Genomic DNA, 20,790 nt, shown 5'->3' with positions numbered 1-20,790 from the left:
TGCTGGTGAGGATGTAGAGAAAATGGAACCCTTGTACACCGTTAGTGGGAATGTAAATTGGTACAGCCACTATGGAAACAGTATGGAGGTTCCTCAAAAAACTAAAAACAGAACTACTATATGATCCAGTGATTCCACTCCTGCGTATATATGCTAAGAACACAAAAACAGTAATTGGAAAAGATAAATGCATCCCAATGTTCACAGCAGCATTATTTACACTATCAAAGATATGGAAGTGTTCATCAACAGATGAATGGATAAAGAAGGTGTGGTATACAGATATATGATGGAATGTTACTTAACCATAAAAAGAATGAAATTTTGTCATTTGAAACAGCATGGACGGACCTGGAGGGTACTATGCTTAGTGAAACAAGTCAGAGAAGAACAAATACTGTATGTTATCACTTATATGTGGAATCTAAAAACATAAAACAAATGAATATAACAAAGCAGAAAACAGACTCAGATATAGACAACAAACTAGTGGGTACCAGTGGGAAGAGAGAAAGGAGGAGGGGCAAAATAGGGGTAGGAGTAGGGATTAAAATGCACAAACTACTATGAATAAAATAAATAAGCTACAAGTATATATCATGCAGCACAGGGAGTACAGCCAGTATTTTATAATAACTTTAAATGGAGTATAATCTATAAAAATTGAATCACTGTTCGAACTAATATAATATTGTACATGAACTATACTTCAATAAAAAAAAAATACAGCTGTCATATCAAAGACCATTCATTCTTAAGGGAGGCAGAAAAGAGAGCTAAACAAGTGAAATAATGAATGGTTCTAAGAGCTACATGAAGAATGAGCTACATGGAAAATTAAGTACATGGTATAAGAAGGAACTTGGTAGTTACTTTTTTACTGGATCAACAGAAAGAAACCTCTCTTAGGTAGTGATTTTAAAAAGAGATCTTCACCATCCAGGTAAAGGATAGAGGAATAGACAGCATTATTGGCAGAGGGAACAGTACAAAGCTCCTAATGTGAAATGAGCTTGGCGTGTCTGGAGGAGAAAAAAGGCATGAATGGAAAAGGGGGAAGAGCAGTGTATAGTCAGTGAGGTGGGCATGAGCAAAATCATCCAGGGTTTTGTAAGCCACAGAAAGGAGTCTGGATTTTACTCTGTATGTGATGGGAGACCAATAGTCTTTTCCATTGGGAGTAACAGAGTCTGATTTATGCCACAAACCACGCTGGCAGCCGTGTGGTGAAGGAACGCTTGGACAGTACGTGGGAACTGTTGCAGTAGCCTAGTGAGATGATGGTGTCCTGGATTAGGTAAGTTGCAGTGAAAAGGGAGAGAACTAGAGGGATGATAGATGTATTTTGGAAACAGGTGACAGAGCTTGATGATAGGCTGATTGCATCCTAGAAGAATGAGTTTCTTGTAGGACAATTTACAATACAGCTTTTAAAAATATAAACTTACCTCCTTCATGAACTGTTCAAACTCTTCATCCAGCTCTTCTTTGGAATAGTGGGCCATTATCAATAATTTTCCCTTCCCAAAGTAAACATTCCAAAGTATTTACAATAGTGGAAACACTAAATGGCAAGAGATAATAAACATCCTTTAAGGAAATCCAAATCACATCATAAAAACCGTCAGCCTTGAACTTCAGACATTTCTCTCATGATTTAGCATATACACACAATTACTGACCAGTAAATTGGACAAGAGATTTTTAACTCATTAATAAAACTGATTTGAAAAAGCAGCTTTCACAGTTTGACTTAGAGTTGAGAATTACATTTTCATTCTTAACACACAGTTGTTAAAAAGTGGCCTCGAGATTATTTCCTAAATCTATGCATATTAGCGTGTGTGTGTGTGTGTGTGTGTGTGTGTGTGTTAACATCCCTTAAATAAACCAGGGCTTCTCAAGGAAACTTTTAAAAAGTAAAAACTAGCAAATCCAAAAGACTGTTTCCCTTTTGCAAAGCGCAGGACAGAGTTTGTGCCATCTTATCATTCAGCTAGTTATTTATCAATCCATATTAAGAAGCTTTGAAAAATAGACTGTTTCCTGATATGGGGGCGTTTCCAGATACAAATTTCTGGATTAATACCTTAAGACTCAGAATCTACCTAAAACAAAGTTAATGGAGCAAATTAGAACAAATTATGTTTCTCTTGGACGGAGGGAAGGTCAACAAAAACTACGCAATAGTGACTTGCAATGCCCAAGTCTCCCCAGTCTCCCTAAAGAACCCAACTTCGGATCTGCGTCAGTTTCTGGACCGTAACTCCATGAGGCAGCTCCGACCTCAGCTTCCTTTTGTGGAGGCGGGAGGTGTGGAGATCTGGTCAATATGCTCAGCCTGCGCGGTAACACCTCCTCCCCCTTATTTGCATTTCTGTTCAGTTCAGTGTGTGGGCGGTTAAGGTCTTGGCCCCAAATTGTGGGTCAAATGCGGGTCCCACTCAGAGGGTCCCAGGCCCCAGGAAGCGCGGGCTCCGGAGTCGGCGGGAAGACAAAGACGCGCCCGCAGCGGAGCCGGGGTGGAGGAAGGGAGTGACCCGAAACTAAAGCCCTGAGCAGCGGGTCTGAGCACAGTCTGGGCCCTGCTGAACCGAGTGGAAAGCAAGTATCCACGCCCTACCTACCTTTGCTTCTGAATTCCCCGCTTTCCCGGACGGTCTGAGGGGGGGGCCCAGCAGTTGCCAGGGTAACTGACTTCAGCCGCCAGGCTCTGGAGTCACATGACCCGAGCTGGTCACGTGGCTCGCGGGAACAGAGGGGCAGCGGTGAGTGTCTCTTCGGCTCTACAAGCGCAGGGTGGAGTGGTCGTGGCTCAGCAGGACGAGCTGGCGGGTTGGAGCCGCCGCCGCTGCTGCACCAGTGGAGACTCCGTGCCCTTCTCCGTGCTCCTTGGGGTGGGATGGACTACAGGGTCGCGAGCGCCGTAACAGGCGTGGTGGGTGTGGCAGGTGCGCCCGTGGCTTCCTGGGAAATGTAGTTTAGCTCCCCTGCTCCTTGTCTTTCCGCATTTCTCATCCCTTCTCACCTCTCCCTAACATTTGCCTCCTGTGTCGTTTCGGCTTTCTGCTTTACAAGCGGAAGCCTTGAAAAAATTTAACTTATTGGGTAATTTCCTTCACGTGCAAAGCCCTGCGTGGGCGTTGTGAGAGAACCTGTAACCTTTTATGAAGAACTCTGTTGCCAGGATAGGGACTCTGTTCCACCATCTAGTGGACAAGAAATTGAAAATACACAGACACACCCCAAGCCCTACCCATATCAGAACATCGCTATGGTTTCCCATTACCCCTCCTTTCCCCCCATTCTACAGCGGCATCTTACAATTACTTTCTTGGATTTTTATTTTATTTTTGCTATTCCTTCCTCTAAAAAAATAAGAACACAACGCACGTTGGAGTTTCAGAGGACAGCATTTAGGATACAAAATGTAAAAGCGACAGCAGTTGAAAGCGTTGCTGCTGGCAGACATAGTTAAGGACCTCATCATGTCCGGCCTGAACTTTTCTTTCAGCAAGTGTTTATTGTGATACAAATGTGTACATGCCAGAACTGTGCCCTATGATAAAGATTTGAATAATAATAGAGATTTTTTAAAGCTACTATTTACTGAGCACTTTAGTTGTTAGGAGCTGTGCATGCATTACTTCACTTAATCTTTACAATCTACAAGACAATTCAATTAAGTTTATACTTTTGTTTCTAATATGTGCTGCATGGGAGAAGACAGTCATAATCCCTGCCCTAACAGAGTCTTTGGTCTAGTGGAGCAGATAAGTGATCAGACAATTGCAATTCTGTATGACCACTGCTATTGTAGAAGAAGTAGGGTGTGGTTGGAAAACATTAGAAGCCACCTCAACCTCTGAGAAGATGGAGGAAGCTTCTTTCTCACTGAAAATGGCCTGTCTCCTCTTTATCAACCCTTGCTGACTTCTACTCATCCTTTAGGTGGTTTAGGTTTCAATTTAGCCCTCATTTCCTCTAGGAAGCTTTCTCCACCCATCCCTACTAGGAAGCATTTTGCAAATTCAGCCTCCTTCCCACTAATTCACACATACGTAGTAGCCTCAGATCTTCTTGGCCTCGTTTTTTACTCTCGCCACAGCTACTGGGACCACTGCCACTCAGGCTGTCACTAGCTACACACAAGTGTAGCTCGTCCGTGTGCCTGCCTGGAGCTTGCAGTGTGAACTGCTTGCTCTCTGATCCGTGGGACTTCTCTGATCCTTGAGGATAACCATTCAGCACTCAACATTTGCAACTTAGAAGTGGGGGATTTAATCTCTACAGGCCCAAGCTTGATCAGTGGGGGCTGGAGCTGATGAACAAACAATTCCCCTTACTGGCCCTGGACAGTGTTGATACTCGTTTCATAAGACTAATCACGATGTCCTCTGTGATCCAGAACCAGTTGTTCACAACAGAGACCAACTTGATAGCACATTCTTGTATTGGCTTTCCATCCTTCTCTACGTCATTCTCCTTGTTCATGGCTACTGCTACGTGGCAACCCACTCCTGAGTAAATTACTCTTATGCAGAGCTCTGTCTCATGTTCTGCTTTCAGGCAAACACTAGGAAAGATAGATAGATCAGGATTAGCCCTGGAAAATGGACCATTAGGATGGGATTTAGGAACTGAGTAACTCAACAGTCAGATGGCAATGAAGATCCCACTGCTAATGGGAAATGGGGTGGTGATAACCGATGGAGCACAGCTCTACGATTCTTATATGAGGTTCGTTGGCCGTAGGTACAGGTGGAAAGTGAAGGGTTGGCTCATATACTTACTGTTATACTTGAATGGTATGGTGACAGTGGTAATTATAAGGATGGTTGGATTTTTATTGATTTCTTTGAATTCTTTGAAATAAGGAAAATGACTGGCTCAGGTCAGTCAAAATCGATTCAAGGCACATGGTAAATGCCAAGGGCCTCTGTCAGCATTTGAGGAGATCATCATTTTCTGCAGCATAGGTGCAAAGGAGAATGAAGACACAGCTTCTTTGGGTGTCCTGAGTTAGGGCCCTGGTTGAAAACAGTTAAATCCTGAAACCAGCAATAGAGACATTTGGGTAAATGATTCTGGGAATCTTGAACTCTCAATTTCCCTGAACTCTCCTCACTGGCAGAAGCAGTCCCATTCCCTTTGCTAAAAGAGAGCATCCTCCTATTGCCTAAAGAGCCTGCAAAGACTTCGAGACCCTCATATGAGGAAGGCAACTCACAAGATGACACTTGTCCTCCTCAGGATCCAGCCCTGCCGCCATTCACCATCTCCATGCCAGTGATCCGGTCAGGTCTCAGACATCTGAGCGCAGAACTATAATCCTTGCTCTGGGAGGAAATGGTTTACAGAAAGTGCAGGTCCCGTGTTATATATACTAAAAGGAACCAGGGGAACACATGTAGGAGTGAATCTTGAGAGTGTTGAACTGGTAGGGAGAATAAAATAAGGCTGCATAAGGATTTATTGACATGGGAACACTCACTCATGTCTTGAGGTTCAACATGCTAGTGAGAACACCTGGCGTTGGTCCTCGTCCACTGCTGGGATGTTTCCTTGAAGCCTGAATGTGATAACGGCCAATAGGAAAATGAGGTAGAGATGCTAAAATTGCTTTGGCAGAGTACTAAGGAAGATGTCAGAAGGCTCACAGGGATGGGAATGTTAGAGTAGATATCTGTGATATCTAGAACCTAGCATCTGACTTTGTTCTCCAGGAGGATTCATAGGACATCCCCTTCAGTAAGGCAAGAAGGAATTCACTGGTGAGGAAGAGGCCAGCATCTGTGAAAAAACTTGGTGATGTCTGTCCTGCATAGGTCAGAGTTATTAACAGGAGATGCTGTTGTGGAACTAGTCTCCCCAGTATCAGTGCAGTTATGAGATTTCTCAATGGCAGAGCCCATGTAGCAATACAAAACTATCGAAGGCAAGATGGTTGTAATTACTGAAATGGGCAGAAGTCTTTAGTAGCAATCAGGTGCCTTGACCTGCAGGGATTTGTGCCAATAGCTAATAAATCATGGTGTTTTGAGGGATGAGATAAATGAACAGCTGATTGAGTGATTACTTGATTGTGTGTGTGTATGTGTGTGTGTGTGTGTGTGTGTGTGTGTGTGTGTGTATAACAAAGTGATCTAGTGAGTGGAATACTGACATTAGCTATCATCATGGAAAATCCAGATCCTTCATCCAATTTCTGGATTTATTTAATTTCAACAGACCCAGATACCAAGTGTTCAAAGGGAGGGTGAGTGCCCTTGAGGAAGGACTCTGTAATGTCGTAAGAATAGTTACAAACATTCTCCCTATCTTTCCACAAAGGGTCTTATGGCCGTTCACCAGGGCCACCAGAGGACAAAGTAAAAGAGTTCCACAGAACTTAACTACCACCTCTTTGGGCTCCTCGTTCCTGGATCATCAAGCAAAAGAGAATTAATATGTTAGCATATTTGCAAGACTAACCTACCCTTATTAACGCGAAGAGCCTGGGTCACTGCCCTATGATGGAAGCAGGGAGGACTATCCATCGGCTTGATTGATGCATCTCCTGGTGTTTTGTGCCAGGTGATAATGGTGAATCAGCATTTACAGCATCTATTCCCTGATGAAGGCAAAGCAAATCAACCTAGAGGAAGAAGGTCTGGATCCCTCTGCCAGGCAAACAACCTTAGATCAGCTGAGATGCTGGCCACGGGTGAGAAAAATTTAGAATCGCTGGTGGAGAAGAGAGCTGATGACTATCAACAAGGCTTTGGGACCAGCTGTGGCAGCAGGGAGGGTAGCTAGTTCACAAACCCTCTTGCACAAGTTGTGGCTGGCTAGCACCTTGCAGTGACAGGTAGGAGTTAATGGAGAGAAAACGTGAATCTGAGTAGTGCAAAGGTTCTAGTGCATCAGTGACCACTTTGTTCATCACTTAAAATTCTCTTGGCCCTGCATTCAACTGAAGTCAGTTTCTACAATCAGTTCTCGTAGACTTTCTGCAGGTGCAACTGGGGAGTGCCTCACCTCTGACCAAGGTGTGAGCCTCCGCTTCCTTCCCTGGACATTTTCTGGCAACAAGTGCAGGTGTGGAATGCCCACTGAAGTGCCACACGTGTGCAACCTACAAGTGGGTATGTGGTAGTCAAAGTCCAAGGGCCACTAAATCCATGGGGGATGGAAGCCCATTGAAAAATCCTTGTCCTTTTTTTTTTTTTGGCTGTGCCACTCAACTTACAGGATTAGTTCCCCAATCAGGGATCGAACCTGGGCCCCCTACAGTGGAAGTGCAGAGTCTTAACCACTAGACCTCCAGGGAATTCTCCCTTCTCCTATTTATTTCATGGATTTCATTGCAGCCTCTTAAAAGGCCTGTGGAATCTGGCATAGTTTGGCCATAATCATTTTGATAATGCATCCTTATTTCAGCTCTTCCTTCTTTCCTCTTTTTATTCCCCTGCTCATTATTCCTGCTCTCTGGGGTCATATTGCCAGATAAATTAGCTGTGTGGAAGCTTTTTAGGGAGGAGCTCAGGTCTAGACAGTAATCTTATTAATGAACTTGAAGTAATAAATAAGTCCAAATAATTCAGGTCTTAATATGCAATTATGCTGCCTTATTCATATATACAGAGATTTAGGAAGAGTGATGATTTTGTAAGTTAAAATAATTGTTTCAATTTTATCGAAACTTTATTCCATTTCCATTTGAGAGCTAGTAGTCACAGTAGTAAGTTTTGATATCATTAAAATGTTCTTTCTATGCACACATACATTCAGAGATTTATAGACTGAATAAGAGGGCTTTCTTATGCTTTGAAGTGGTAGGAAATTGTCTAACACTCTTTCTGTATTGTTGAATAATTGATACCATTACATTCTCAAAGTAAATAAATATGAAAAGAAGGGAAAGGATCTTCACTAAAAGGTAAATGGAATTTGTGGTATTATTTCTGTTAGTATTTGTAACGTCAGTTTACATTTTCACCATCAGAGGTCATGAAAGAACAATGTTGAACAGAAAATTTGAGCTTTGTTGAAAAAACTTAAGTTTGAAATCTGACCTGTAACATTCTTAGGAGGCTTTTTACAAAGAAAAAACCACAATCTACTTAATGTCATTTCTGAAGGAAGAAAAATATTTTTTAACAATAAAATTATCCACTAGGTTACAAAAACATGAGGCTCTATTTGCCTTTGGTGGTCTCAATTTTTAGCTTAAGAATAAAATTTTAAATGCAAAATGTTGGTGACTACTTATCTTGGGAATATATAATTTTTAATCTCATCTGGTTTGTGGGGTCTATAATTGACAAAAAGTATTCCACTTATTAAAAAAAGAAAGGAAATAAAATTAAAACTTAGAAGTGTTAAGGAATGCATTTCTTAGTGCACATAATATCTACTTCATAAAGCATAGTAAAGTGTGTCTCACACTTTTCACCTGAGAAACTGACAATGCAAAATGTATCAAATATCTTAGTGATAATAAATTTTATTTTAAATATCTACTATCGATATGTGTTTTGTCTGTCATAGGTAGCACACATTGATTTAAAATGTTTTTTTTTTGTTTGTTTGTCTGGTTTTTTTTTAGCGTCTTTATTGGAGTATAACTGCTTTACAATGGTGTGTTAGTTTCTGCTTTATAACAAAGTGAATCAGTTATACATATACATATATCCCCATATCTCTTCCTTCTTGTGTCTCCCTCCCTCCCACCCTCCCTATCCCACCCCTCTAGGTGGTCACAAAGCACCGAGCTGATCTCCCTGTGCTATGCGGCTGCTTCCCACTAGCTATCTATTTTACATTTGGTAGTGTATATATATCCATGCCACTCTCTCACTTTGTCCCGTCTTACCCTTCCCCCTCCCCATGTCCTCAAGTCCATTCTCTAGTAGGTCTGCGTCTTTATTCCCATCTTGCCCCTAGGTTCTTCATGACCATTTTTTTGTTTGTTTTTTAGATTCCATATATATGTGTTAGCATACGGTATTTGTTTTTCTCTTTCTAACTTACTTCACTCTGTATGACAAACTCTATACCCTGAGAAAACCATAATTCAAAAAGAATCATGTACCACAATGTTCATTGCAGCTTTATTTACAATAGCCAGGACATGGAAGCAACCTAAGTGTGATGGACAGATGAATGGATAAAAAAGATGTGGCACATATATACAATGGAATATTACTCAGCCATAAAAAGAAACGAAATTGAGTTATTTGTAGTGAGGTGGATGGATCTTTTTTTTTTTTCTTTTGGTGGCGCTGAACAGCCTGTGGGATCTTAATTCCCCAACCAGGGATTGAACCTGTGCCCCTTGCATTGGAAGCGTGGAGTCTTAACCACTGGACCACCAGGGAAGTCCCTAAAACCTTTCTTGCTCTATTAGAAATACAAAAAAACAATAAGTTAAAATGTTTCATTGGCATTATAAAACACACAAGTCATCAGTTGTCATTGCCCTTTTGGGGGAGTAATAATAATGAAAAACCTTCTTGTAAAATGATTGTTAATATTTTTGCATTGGCATAGTTTTATATGTTTTCAAAAATTCTGTGGCACATGAAATAAGTGAATCACAGAAAGACAAATACTGTGTGAATCCATTTCTGTGAAATATCTAGAGTAGACAAGTTCATACAGACAGAATGTAAAATGGTGGGTCTGTGGATTATTTCATGGGTATGGGATTTCAGTTTTGCAAGATTTGAAGAGTTCTGAAGGTTGTACAACAATATTCATGTACTTACTACTGAACTGTACACTTCAAATGGTTAAGATGGTAAATTTCATGTGTATTTTACCACTATTAAAAAATGGGGACTAAAAAATACTGTGGCACATGAGTTGACATTGGACAATCAAAATCCTGTTTGAGAGAAATTGTATTTGACTTACACAAGAAATTTAGATTAAAGCATGACACCATCCATCCCAAATTCCTCATTCATCCAACAAATACAACAATAGAATCTACACCATAGCATTGTGAGGAATAAATGAGTTAAAACATATAAAAATTTTCATCAGTGATTGTACGTCATAATGCTCAATGCACGTTAACTGTCATGTTGTTTTGCCTGAAGCACATCGTACGGTGTATGCGGTCAACGGTGATTTGATACCTATTATTATCACCATTATTATTTGTTCCATTTTTCCAATCTAGTGTATAAAAAGACATTTTTCATTTGTCTCTTGGAGCCCCAGAGGCATCAGAACCATCAAAAAGCCTTAAAAGTAATAAAACCACAAGTCTGTGACTAACAGAGGAATTCATTTTTGTGAATTATTTGTTTAAACAACCAAACTTTAGTCTTAACTAATGTCCATACAATTGTTCCTCCCCTCATTTTTTGTCCTCTTTTTTGAGTCAGTTCTATCTTACTGGGTTTAATCTCTGATCTTCCAGTGGCTCTCAAATTCTGGAAGCCTCCATACTGCTTATATCTGAAATCGTCTTTACATACGATGACCATCTGTGTGTGGTGGCCGGGGGAGGCCGATTAGAATCTGGAGCTTCAGAAATATTCACCGCAGATTTTATTATTTTAACTCACGCTTCTTTCTTGGTAATAATAATTATTTTAAAGTCATTCTTTGGGTTTAAAAAAATTTTTTGTTTTTAGATTTTTTTGATGCTCACACTTGCTTCATTATTAAATTTAGCATCCATCAATTTTAACATGAAAATAGATTCTGCTACTTGTGTGAATACTGATGTGTTCTGTTAGTTGAAAAATATTTTACTATGTTTCTTGTTTGTTTGGATTATATAATCAATCTTAAGAGGAAAAATATAACAATATTTGATATGAAATGGGGGAAATTTTTGATATTTTTCTTGAAGTCCTTCTTTGAAGAACTCCTTTGTCCAGAAAGCCAAAGCACATGTACCACTTTCTGGTCACCATATAAATCTCACAAGGTTTCTGTGAAAGAAAAAATATATATAAAGAGTCTGTTTCTACAATTCCACCAAACCTTTCACCAATGCTTCTAACAAGTTCCAAAATGAATTTCATCTCCATCCCCTCCCTTGTTTGCTCTCTGCAGGAGTTTTATGAGCAATGAACTGGTTCTCATGGTGAAAGCCAAGGGAAGACAAATCCTGAATAATCCACCATCTGCATTGTTCCACATTCCATAATCAACTATATTGAGAATAGCATTAGTTCTATAACACCACTACCTTATTAAAGGAATCCATTTAACTTTGGGAAAACTGCATATGGAGGAAAAGAACATCCAATTTATCTTTATTTCATGCTCACACCGAAGCCTTCAGTGACCTTCTGATACTTCAAGTTGGAAACAATAGTTCTGCTTTGCTTATATTTCTAGTAGAAAAGTTATTTATGTTTTAAAATATTTATTTACTTACTTATTGAATACTTGCCCTTTCTCTTTCTTCTACTAGATCATAAATTCATTGAGGATGGCTGTTGTGTTACAAATTTTTGTATCATACCAATGTTTTGCACAAGTAGGTGTAGAATAGCTAGTTGTTGAAACTATTGGATTTATTGTCTCTTGGTTCCATTCTATTTTCTAATGGTTTAAGTTGTAACTTAAAACTTTTCTAAAATGACTGTCATATGTATGGAGGTAATGCTGCCCCCCCACCCTTCTAGCCCACTTTTGTGTATTAGAGAGACTGTCCTTTGGCCTGAGCATGGGTAAGCACATTATTTCTAGGTAGGAGTAATTACAATTACACTATAAATGTGGTGATCCATTATTACTTTCTCTAATTTCAGAGAGAGCAATGAAAACCAAATGTCCAGGCACAATGAGAGATGTGGGAACTGCAAAATCTCTTCTATCAGCTCAGCAGTTGCTAAGAGTCATCCCACATGTTCTGTACCCTCCCAGAGTCTAGTAAGTGGATGAATAAGTTGCTTCTCTTAATCTGGATAAATATCGCATCCGTGGAAAAATTCTTTCGTTTTGTGTCTTAATTCTGAGAGACTTGGAATAAATGAAAAACCTGGACTAATTGCTTACTGCTCCATAAGAGGGTCCCTCAGAGTCCTTAGAGTGAGGATGACCATTGGTGATGACCTTTGGAATAAGGTACCCGGTCCCAATGTCTTTGAAAAGTCTGAATAAGCTTTGCTATTTTTTGCCACATTTTTCTCATTAGTTAACGTAAAAAGTTAAAGTAACTTCAGCAGTTTTATTTCCTTCCTCTTATAAAAATACAGTAAGTCACCTACATACGAACAAGTTCTGTTCCAAGAGCACATTCATAAGTCCAATTTGTTAAGTCCTACAACGTTAGCCTAGGTACCCAACTAACACAATCAGCTATAGAGTACTGTACTGTAATAGGTTTATAGTACTTTTCACACAAATAATACATAAAAAAAAACAAACACACAAAATACAGAAAACATTTTTAATCTTACAGTACAGTACCTTGAAAAGTACAGCAGTACAGTACGACAGCTGGCATACAGGGGCACGTTCACATCTTTGAAAGTTCGCGACATGAAGGTTCATATGTAGGGGACTTACTGTAAATGCATTTAGGCTGTTCACCTACTCTGGGAAGCTATTTTCTAATACATCGGTAAAGATGCAGCATATATGCCCCCCTTCCTTTTTCTCCACTGGGAAGAGGGGTGTTAATTCTTTATTTTTCTTTAAAACAAAAAAGAGTTAAACTCATGAGATGATGACCATTTCAAGGTTGTTTCTGATTTCTTGATACTATTTTAAAAGGAGACACATTTGAGTTCATTTTAGTTGAAATTGAGTTTTTTTATTTCAAAATATGTAACACGAACACTGCAAGAAATAAAGAAGAAATAAAGTCACATATTCACAAAAACATACTTTGTGTGTAAATCTAAGAAGAGGCCCTAGGCTGACTAGGGGGGAAGGCCCCTCATGAAAGTCCCAGATACGATTTTTTTTTTTTTTTTTTTTTTTTTTTTTTTTGCGGTATGTGGGCCTCTCACTGTTGTGGCCTCTCCTGTTGCGGAGCACAGGCTCCGGATGCGCAGGCTCAGCGGCCATGGCTCACGGGCCCAGCCGCTCCGCGGCATGTGGGATCTTCCCAGACCGGGGCACGAACCCGTGTCCCCTGCATCGGCAGGTAGACTCTCAACCACTGCGCCACCAGGGAAGCCTGCCCAGATATGATTTTAACTGTGGAGGTAGACCCTGTATAGACCTTGGAAATGTCACCATCACAAATACACTTTGTTTGAACCCAAACATCCGGCAACATGGCAGACAAATGGACAAGACATCTACCATCAAGGAGGATGAAACTGGACGGTCGAGGACTCCTGGCCCTATGCAGCACAGCCAAAGCCTGGTGAATCACAGGGGTAGAGAGGCAGGGCTGGCAGGGTGAGCAGGAAACGGAGTGAAAACCAATTACAGGCAGGCTACTGAGAAGGTAGCATCTGACATTAGAAGAGAAGTATATATTTTTGGCTCAGATCAACAGTCATTTAAAGTCTGGGTAACACAACTAGAATATACTACTAAGCTGAATTTGTTTTACACTTTCAGTTCTGGCAACTCTTCAAGAACAAAAGACTATTTTCTTTCCCATTTCTTTTTAAATTTTGAAAAGTTCTCTAAACTTTAAAGACTGAAATCAGAGGATAGGATAGTATTTCAAACATCAAATTTAGAACTTATAATTTGAATTTTGTTAAATACATACACATATAACCTCATAGAAAATATGCATAGGCCATTCATGAAAGTTGTCTGGGCTGGGGGACATATTTGATTAATTTTCTAGGTATTTTATTATATTTTTCTAATTATCTGTATTGGAAGTGTAGTCTTTTTTTTTTCAAGTTTGCAAAAAGAGGGAAAGTACAAAGTAAAATAAGAAACATGCAAGTATGCATTACTCTTGTTTATATTTTGTGAATGTTTTGATTGAGATTTTTTGGTAAGAAAAATTATCAGATAAAATTAAAGTTCCTGTTTAATTTATATTTTTAAAAATACATTTTTCATTAAAAAAACAATCAAAGCTTTAATTTTCTGAGAAGTTACTGTAAACATGGTTGCATTTCCCATGTTTATGCCTCTTCCATGAGCAGTTCCTAATGTGAGAGTTTTATATTTTAAAAAATCCACAGGAGACTGAACAATCAGTAAACTTTTAAGGGTATTTATAGTTTAAATGAAAATAAAGTAAGTTATTGTATGTTTGTAATAAAGATTTCATGTTGTGCAAGGGGTCCAAATTAATAATGCTCTAATAGCAAAATAAATAAATATTAAACTAGGACTGGTGGGTATGAGGGTTGAGACTTATAACAAATTTCCTCCTACCATTCTTGTTTATCTAGGTCACGGTGAATCTAAGCATTTCCTCTTAAAGCTGGAGACTCGCGTATTATTTGATTTCTTGGCATCCTGGACCAAAGACGGGACCCCAGGGTAAAGAAGCAAATGCAGTTTATAGACAGAGATAGGGAAAGGACAAACAATACATGTTAATAGTTTCATAAGAATACTGCTCACACCTACATTGGCCCAACATATTATGACAGAACCCAAGCAAGATCATTTGTAATAAAAATGTTCTCAAAAACCAAGGTCAAGAAATTCTATCAAAATAAATTTCAGAGGACTGCTGGAGTGTCAAATCTTCCCAAGCACACTGATGAAAGCCATAAGCTGTGAAATGAAAAAAATAAGTTTACAGATGTGTAAAACCAGTATCTCACCCAGTCTCACGACAAGAGAATGATTACATTCCCTCCAAATTTATGTATACTTATTCCTCACACAATTTTCCCATTTCAACTATGGTATCATTTCTTTTTCTAGTTAGCTATTTAGGTTAATTTCCTTTTGGCAAAGGAAAATGGTGCATGTTGGTGGAATAATTACCATGGTTTTTGACCACTATCTCTCAAATGCCTGAAGAACAATAGTTCTCTGTTCCTCCAAGAGACATTCAGCTGATAAACGACATTCAGCTTGTTGAAGAAACGTGTTACTTTCAGGCCATCATCTAAGTGGATACCAAGTAGAATACCTCATTCCTAAAAAAAATGTACATTATTCACAAATGCTTTCTGTTACCTTTCAGATAATATTAATAGTATAAAGAATATGTTATCTTCTAGTTATATTATTGATCAAAAAATTTAATACTTAGTATGAAGTTTATTGCCTTTAGAAATTTAATAGTTATACTATATGCTGAAATTTATCAAATTTTATATTGTTATACTGACATACTGTGCAACATTAAAGAGTTAAAAGAGGGCTTCCCTGGTGGCACAGTGGTTTAGAATCCTCCTGCCAATGTTGGGGACACGGGTTCAAGCCCTGGTCCAGGAAGATCCCACATGCCATGGAGCAACTAAGCCCGTGCACCACAACTACTGAGCCTGCGCTCTAGAGCCTGTGAGTCACAACTACTGAGCCCTCGCGCCTAGAGCCCGTGCTCTGCAGCAAGAGAAGCCACCACAATGAGAAGCCCGTGCACCACAAGGAAGAGTAGCCCCCGCTCGCCGCAACTAGAAAAAAAGACCCAATGCCTTCTTTTAAAAAAAAAAAAGTTAAAAGAATTTTATCTCATTTGAAATCTGAAATCTAGGCAGAGAAAATGGTTTCTTTACAGTCTTTATAACAGAGGGAAGACAATATAAATTTTAGTGTTTATGAGTCCTACCCAACAGGATTTGATTACTTTTGAAATTACTTTACCCTTCACCTATGAAATAATGGAAAAGTTTTCACAGTTTCTATACTACCCAGATTATAACTCGTTTAGGCAATAAAACAACTGCATATAAGTTTTGGTACAGCTGTAACCTAGTATTATGCCAAAAAAACACACCGTAATGAATGTTGGAGCTGAGAACTGAGTTGAGAAGTGCTGATTATGAGGCTGACGGGCAATGTTCATGCCAGGAGTGCCTTCCAGCTTGCAATTGTCTTGTAAAGTTCTGGGAACTGTCAGTTTCTCGGCAAGGGGAAGATGGTGCCTCTACTATTGGCAGTCAAGGCCAGTGTCTCCTAGGGATCACGCATAGACTCCAAAACATTCTCCTTAGGGAAGCCACAACAATTATTCAACAAACTTTACTGAGAACATATTTTGTCCCAGGCACAATGCCTGGCTCTGAAGGCACAGACATCAAGACACAGTCCTGCCATGAGGAACTCACTGTTGAGATGGGACATTGAATTGTGAAATGACATAATAATGACAACACCCTATGAGAAGTGCTCCAATTAAGTGTGATGACCACAAACAAAAGAAACGCCAGCTCTGCCTGAAGATACCAGCCAGTGCTTCACAGAGGAGGTGACATTAGACCAGGGGTAGATAGGTGCTCCCTTATTAGAAAACAGGAAATCATCTTTTCAAATATTGAGAACAGCATTTTTAAAGAGGCAAAAGGAGCAGGTCTCCTTTGGAGAAGGTTGCACAGCCCAACTAGCTGAAGCATGGATTGTACTTCTGTTGATTTTTTCGTTGTCTAGCATCTGATTCCACTTTTTGTGGCCAGCCTCTCCCTATGACACTGAAAAATCTGCCTCTTGTTTTTGCAGCCTTTCCCACTTCCGCCTTTCTTGGCAAGGAATGGATAGCTAACTTAGGCGCTGCCAGTCGGATGGAGCAACCAAAGCAGAAAAACACATTGCATGGAGAATCATTCTGGTCTTAACAGCATCACTGGGGTTCCAGTTTCCAGAGGCAGTGGCTGTGGGGCAGTGCCACGCCCAGTGAGCTGCAGTGGAGGTTCAAAGCCCAGGACCACTGTTCTGTGGTGGCAGTAGTGGTGGTCTCTCCTCTCTTGGTTGTGTAGTTTGCTTTGGGCTGTGGTTTTTCTGCTTTGCCTCCCTTTCTTTCTGCCTTTTCTGAGTTTGGTTCTTCAACCCTTCCAAAATCTCTGTGAGCTCCTCAATGTATCCTGTAATAAATTCCTTTCCTGTTTTATTGGCCATAATTCTTGCAACTAAATGACCCTGTTTAGGTCAATAGCACTCATGTTTGAGTTAAGAAGGTTAGGGTAGAGTGTGAAGGGTCTCATATGTCATGCCAAATATTTTTTTTCACATCGAAGCCTTTAAAATAGGGAATGTTATGACCATATTTGTATTTTAAAAAGATAGTTCTGTTGTCTGTCTCGAGATTGGTAGGAAGGATGGAGACAAGGAGTCCAGGTAGAAGACTATTGTGATGGTCAGGTGAGAGATAATAAGGGCTTTAAAAGAAAGGGGCAGTGAAGAAGACAGAGAGAAAGAGGATTTGAGAGATTTTCCAGAAGCTAAATGTATTGGTTTCCTGACTTGTGGAGTCGGGTGGAGGGAGAAGTTGATGATGGCTTTGAGGCTTCTAACTTGGATGAATGGATGGGTACATAGGTGCTGGGGCCATTGACTAGGTAAGCTAAAGAGGGCTGGATATATGTTGAATTATGGAATGTAAGGTGCAGTTGGAGATATCCAGTAGGCAGTCACATATGTAGAACTGAATCTGAGCAGAGAAGTGAGGGATGGAATGATATGGATGACTTTTAGGTGTTCAGAGTAGATGAAGCACCTTTGAGAGTTATAGGTAAGTAAATAGCTGGCTCAAGAAAATATGCTTGGGAATATCAACAGCAACCACTCTCTCTTGCATCCATTTCCTGTCATTTTGTTGTATAACTTGCGGAAGGGAAATCAAACTCAATTTTAATTGGAAAAAAGAGAGGTACTATGGTTTAGATTTGTAATTTACATGTTTAAAGCAGCAGAGTATTTTTTCAAATGACATATTGTGTGGAATACCAGTTTATAAAACATTAGAAAATAGAGAGGCTCTGGTTGAAATAGGCATAGAGGCCAGAAGTCCCACCTGTTGGGTCTCCTCCTCAATTCCCAAGATGGGCCTTGAGGCCCCTCCTGAGAATCCCAAGGCTCCAGGTGCAATGGACATCTATATGTAGACATATGTGGGTCTGTAACCATAGATCCACAGCCTCTCTCCAAAGTGTTCCCCAGTTCCTTACTTGTACTCCCCAGTGGGTTTGCCTTGTTTCTCTTTTGCCTCCCCAGCTCCTGTTACCTCTGGTAGCTGCTGGCGGTGCCAGGTGGGGAGTTGTACCTGCCACTGCTACCAGGAAATCACGAATGTCCACCCCAGGGGCACTGTCTCAGGGCATTCTCCAAGCTCCCTAAGCTGGGCCCCAGAACAGTGTGGGGTGTCCAACAGAGGGGCATAAGGGTCTTCTCTCTCATGCTCTGACATACCTTTCTCCACAACCCAAAGCGCATCTGAACATTTCCATCTGCTTAGAGCGATTGCCTTTTTAAAAAATCCAATCTACTGATCCAGATGAGAACAGATAACCATCCCATCCATCTATAACTTCTTTTACTGTCTCTCACCCTCATTAAAAAAAAAAAAGCAAATAAATGAAGTCAAACATATGTTTGTAAAGGTGTGTGCCTGTGTGTGTACGCATATGTATGAATGCGTGTGGGGAGAGTGGGTTGGTATCTAAACCATCAGTATCCAGTCAAAAATGCCTGGCTACACATGGAACACAGCTAACAAACAACTAGACTGTTTTGGAAAGAGCAATGGCTTTGTCAGTAGAACGAGGCCTACTCATTTGAGCTATTTAGAGCTGCGTGGCTTGGGCTTTAAGTTACTTCACCTCCTTGAGAATTCTTTTTTCTATCAGTAAGATGGGAATAACAGTAATACTTATTTCTCAGGGCTGTTAAAATACAAGATAGTGTTGGTAATATACTTGGCTCTGCTAGGCGCTTGGCAAATAATTAAGCGAAATGGGTCTGATCTATTTTCCTAGCCATTTAACAGGGGCGTACTTATCATACGCCCTTTGAAGTGGGATTCCACTTTGTTCTCTTTGACTTTTTCATTCAAAACCGACTTCTCCTATATGCGTGCACATATGTATTACAGAAGAGATATGTGCTTATACACAGATGAGAGAGACATTGAGTATGTGAAGTCATTTAACGTATATGGGGAACTATGTCTTTTCTTTACTATGGAGATATGTATTTTTTAAAACTTTGTATGTACAAGATCCCATTTCAAAATGACTTGAACTGCGTAGATATTGTCATGATACTCCCAGCTTATAGTCTGTGAGCAAGGGTAGACCTATGGAAATATTGTGCAAAAGTGTCGGTGCCTTTTGCCTCCAAATGCCTAGCGGGGTTGAAACAAAATGTGATGATTTAAAAGCATTTTCCAGCAAAACAAGCTTTGGGGATGAAAATAAGCACTAGGGCTACTGGACAAGGCAAAATAATGCAGATATTGACCGTTTTCATTTTTTTAAAATAGCATTTTGTCAGCTGCTTGTGGCCTTTTTGTACCATATTCTCTTCTCTTTGTCCCTTTATAACAGACACAAAATTCCTCAGAGATTTCCTGCTCCTTGCGCATCCACTCATCCTTCCTTCCTCTTAAACAAAACTTTGCATGGAATAGCTAGTAAAAGAAGCCTTCCGTTTTGCAGATAATGGCTTAAATTTTCTACTTCTTTATTTGCAAAGTTTTAGATTGGAAAATAATTTTAGAGTGAGAGGGAAAAGAAAATGTTATCATCAACACTAACAAAAAGTTTTGTGTTTCTTACACTGTATTTCCCATTTAAAATCTGTCATCCCGAAAGAGACCAATTCTACCCAGGCTGTTCAAACATTCATTCCTTCACTTATTTATTCAACAAATATTTTGTGAGCACCAGTGACTGATAAGCTCTGGAGAAGAGCTGTGAATAGGGTAGCGATGTTCTTGTCCTGAATAGAGCTTAAATATAGTCAGAAGTAGAAAAAGGTTTGCAAAAACCACACAGAGAACTCAGAATCTCCGCCGACCATTTTTGTGATCCAGTATGGAAAACGCAAAAGACATTGGGAATAATCCTGTTCCCATATGCTTCGGGTCCTACTCATCACTCCCCTACAACCCATTTAAGTCAGTTTTATTATTCTGACTTATCAATTGGGACTTAGCTCAGCTATAGGAAACAATTTGGCAAATCTGATAACTGAACTCATTTATATGTTATTATATATACTTAAGATGGATTATTTATTAAAATTTCCATGTCGTATGTAAATGCTTTCTGATAACAATGTCACTTTTCAGTGTTATCTTGGAGAGTCTAACTTTTTTTATTGCTTAGCTTTGTCAGGCGAGATTATCATTGTGAACACGGCAAAGAAAGCAGTTTGAACAAAGTTCTTAATTCACCACTGTTCGTTTGCTTTTAGTTCAGTATGAAACCGTTAACCTTTACAAAAAGACAACTAGGAATATGGCTAAATATTTATTTTCATAATCTCTAGTTTCACATATTTGTAAGTTCAAAACTGAAATCCTATATCTCCTCTTACGCCCTAGCAGAGTTAATGGTACAAACTCCTTTTTTGAACTTTTTCCCCTGACTTAGTCTCTTAATGTTTTATGGCTCTGAAAAATAACACATGAAAAGGCAAAGCCAGATATATTTTATCTTTCACGTGTGACAGATGTTCTCTCACCCGTGTTTCATGGGCATAATCCGTCTTTCAAAAACACAGAGGTGGATGTTTCTGCCAGCAAAGCCTCCAAAAAGAGGACTGCTTGTCTTGATTAGCAAATCCTTCATAATGAGCCTTAGGGTTACACACTATTCAGGTTTCTGGATGAGATTCGACAGGGAGTGGTAAAAGAATCAGCATGAGACTACAATGTAGAAGGTGGCTGGAAGTGGACTAATGGTGACAGTGGCCACTCAGATAGAACACTTTCCATTGGTGCTATTTTAAATTTAC

General features: G+C 39.7%; 1 protein-coding gene across 4 annotated transcripts in view; it reads right to left on the bottom strand.

Annotated features, from left to right (window-relative positions):
- The window catches only part of CEP162 (centrosomal protein 162), a 92,043-nt gene extending 89,139 nt beyond the window's left edge, over positions 1-2,904 (bottom strand). Inside the window, exons 1-2 of one of the 4 annotated variants that reach the window (XM_032651590.1) lie at positions 2,628-2,904; positions 1,449-1,564 (exon numbers count right to left, since the gene is read on the bottom strand). In XM_032651590.1, the coding sequence (XP_032507481.1) occupies positions 1,449-1,505 (57 nt within the window). In that variant the 5' untranslated portion in view covers positions 1,506-1,564; positions 2,628-2,904. Of the gene's footprint in view, positions 1-1,448; positions 1,582-2,627 lie in introns of those variants that run through there. The other 3 variants (XM_032651593.1, XM_032651592.1, XM_032651591.1) reach the window with 3 other exon arrangements.
- Positions 2,905-20,790: the final 17,886 nt, after the last annotated feature.

Source organism: Phocoena sinus, chromosome 12, assembly GCF_008692025.1.
Source record: "Phocoena sinus isolate mPhoSin1 chromosome 12, mPhoSin1.pri, whole genome shotgun sequence".
In the NCBI taxonomy this organism is placed as follows: Eukaryota; Metazoa; Chordata; class Mammalia; order Artiodactyla; family Phocoenidae; genus Phocoena; species Phocoena sinus.
The sequence above is the reverse complement of the archived record's forward strand: the minus strand, read 5'-3'. Positions and strand labels throughout refer to the sequence as shown.